Source organism: Leptonychotes weddellii, unplaced genomic scaffold (genome assembly GCF_054177405.1).
Source record: "Leptonychotes weddellii isolate Sample4059 unplaced genomic scaffold, ASM5417740v2 HiC_scaffold_27060, whole genome shotgun sequence".
Taxonomy (NCBI): Eukaryota; Metazoa; Chordata; class Mammalia; order Carnivora; family Phocidae; genus Leptonychotes; species Leptonychotes weddellii.
The window spans coordinates 1-1871 of record NW_027863723.1 but is presented as its reverse complement, the minus strand read 5'-3'; the positions used below and the strand labels follow the sequence as shown (position 1 = coordinate 1871).

General features: G+C 52.6%; 1 protein-coding gene across 1 annotated transcript; it reads left to right on the top strand.

The window, feature by feature from the left end:
* Positions 1–25: 25 nt before the first annotated feature.
* Positions 26–1867, top strand: LOC102748148 (protocadherin gamma-B3; the record flags this gene model as incomplete). The annotated part of the gene is made up of 1 exon (XM_006731512.3): positions 26–1867. A coding segment is annotated over exon 1 (1668 nt), but the record flags the coding sequence as incomplete, so codon positions are not given.
* Positions 1868–1871: the final 4 nt, after the last annotated feature.

The window sequence follows — 1871 nt, the reverse complement described above, 5'->3', positions numbered from 1 at the left end:
CCCCCCCCCCCCCCCCCCCCCCCCCCCGCGGAACAGCGCTAACTGGGCACTCTCTCTCCGGTTCTTTCTGCCGCCGAGATATGTCAGAGAATCTGCCTGCCAAGACAAATCAAGGAGTTGCTCCTGCTCAGAGAATTCTTGGGATTATTTAGCGATCGTAGCTCTTCGGAATCAGAAAGGCAAAGTCGCAGAAAGCGGGATGGGAGACCGCTTGGGACAGAAGGGCCCGGCTGGGCGGAGACGAATGCCCTTTCTCTTTTTGCTGTCTTTGTTCAGCCCGGTGCTCCCGGAGCAGATCCGCTACACTATTCCTGAGGAGCTGGCCATGGGCTCACTCGTGGGGAACCTCGCCAAGGATCTGGGGCTTGGCGTGCGAGAATTGCCTACACGAAACCTGCGGATTAGTGCACAGAAGAAATTCTTTACAGTGAGTACTGAGAACGGGGACTTACTTGTGAGCGACCGTATAGACCGAGAGCAGGTTTGTGGCAAGAAGTCAACGTGTGTTCTAGAATTCGAAATGGTCGCTGAAAAGCCTTTGAACTTCTTTCATATAAGTGTGGTAATTCAGGATGTCAATGACAACCCACCGACCTTTAGCCAAAATATCACTGAACTGGAAATCAGTGAACTGGCCCTAACTGGAGCCACTTTTTCCCTGGAATCCGCGCAAGATTCAGATGTAGGTGTCAATTCCCTGCAGCAATACTACCTCAACCCAAACCCGCACTTTTCTTTGATTCAGAGGGAGAACCCAGATGGCAGTAGGTACCCAGAACTGGTAGTGAAGACTCCCCTGGACAGGGAAGAGCAGTCTTACCACCACCTGGTCCTCACCGCTGTGGATGGGGGGGACCCATCTAGAAGCTGCACTACCCAGATAAGGGTGGTTGTGGCAGATGCAAATGATAACCCACCAGTGTTCACCCAGGATGTGTACAGGGCCAGTGTTCGAGAGAACCTACCAGTGGGCTCCTCTGTACTAAGTGTGATGGCCACTGACTTGGATGAGGGGGTCAATGCTGAGATCACATATGCTTTCATCAACATTGGTAATGTAGTGAGACAGCTGTTCAAGCTGGACAATAAAACAGGGGAGCTCACCACTGGTGGAGAACTGGACTTTGAAGAGAGAGAGAGCTACACAATTGGGGTGGAAGCAAAGGATGGTGGACGACACACTGCGCACTGTAAAATACAAATAGATATTTTGGATGAAAATGACAATGCCCCTGAGGTAACCCTGGATTCTGAATCTAAACATATTCAAGAAGATGCTGAGCTGGGGACTGTTGTTGCCCTGATCAAAACACGTGACCTAGATTCTGAATTTAATGGGGAAGTTTTCTGCCAACTAAAAGGAAAGTTCCCATTTAAAATAGTTCAAGATACAAAAAATACATACAAGTTGGTCACAGATGGAGCCCTAGATCGAGAACAGACTCCAGAATACAACATCACCATCACAGTCACAGATAGGGGAAATCCGCCTCTCTCCTCCAACAGAAGTGTCACCTTGAACATCATCGATGTCAACGACAACGCGCCAGTTTTCGAACAGGCTTTCTATTTGATCCACGTGGCTGAGAACAATCCTCCAGGCGCCTCTATTGCGCAAGTCAGCGCCTTTGACCCGGATCTGGGACACAACGGCCGCGTCTCCTACTCCATGGTGGCCAGCGACCTGGAGCCACGCGCGCTGGCGTCCTACGTGTCCGTGAGCGCGCAGAGCGGGGTGGTGTTCGCGCAGCGCGCCTTCGACCACGAGCAGCTGCGCGCCTTCGAGCTGACCCTGCAGGCCCGCGACCAGGGCTCGCCCGCGCTCAGCGCCAACGTGAGCCTGCGCGTGTTGGTGGGCGACCGCAACGACA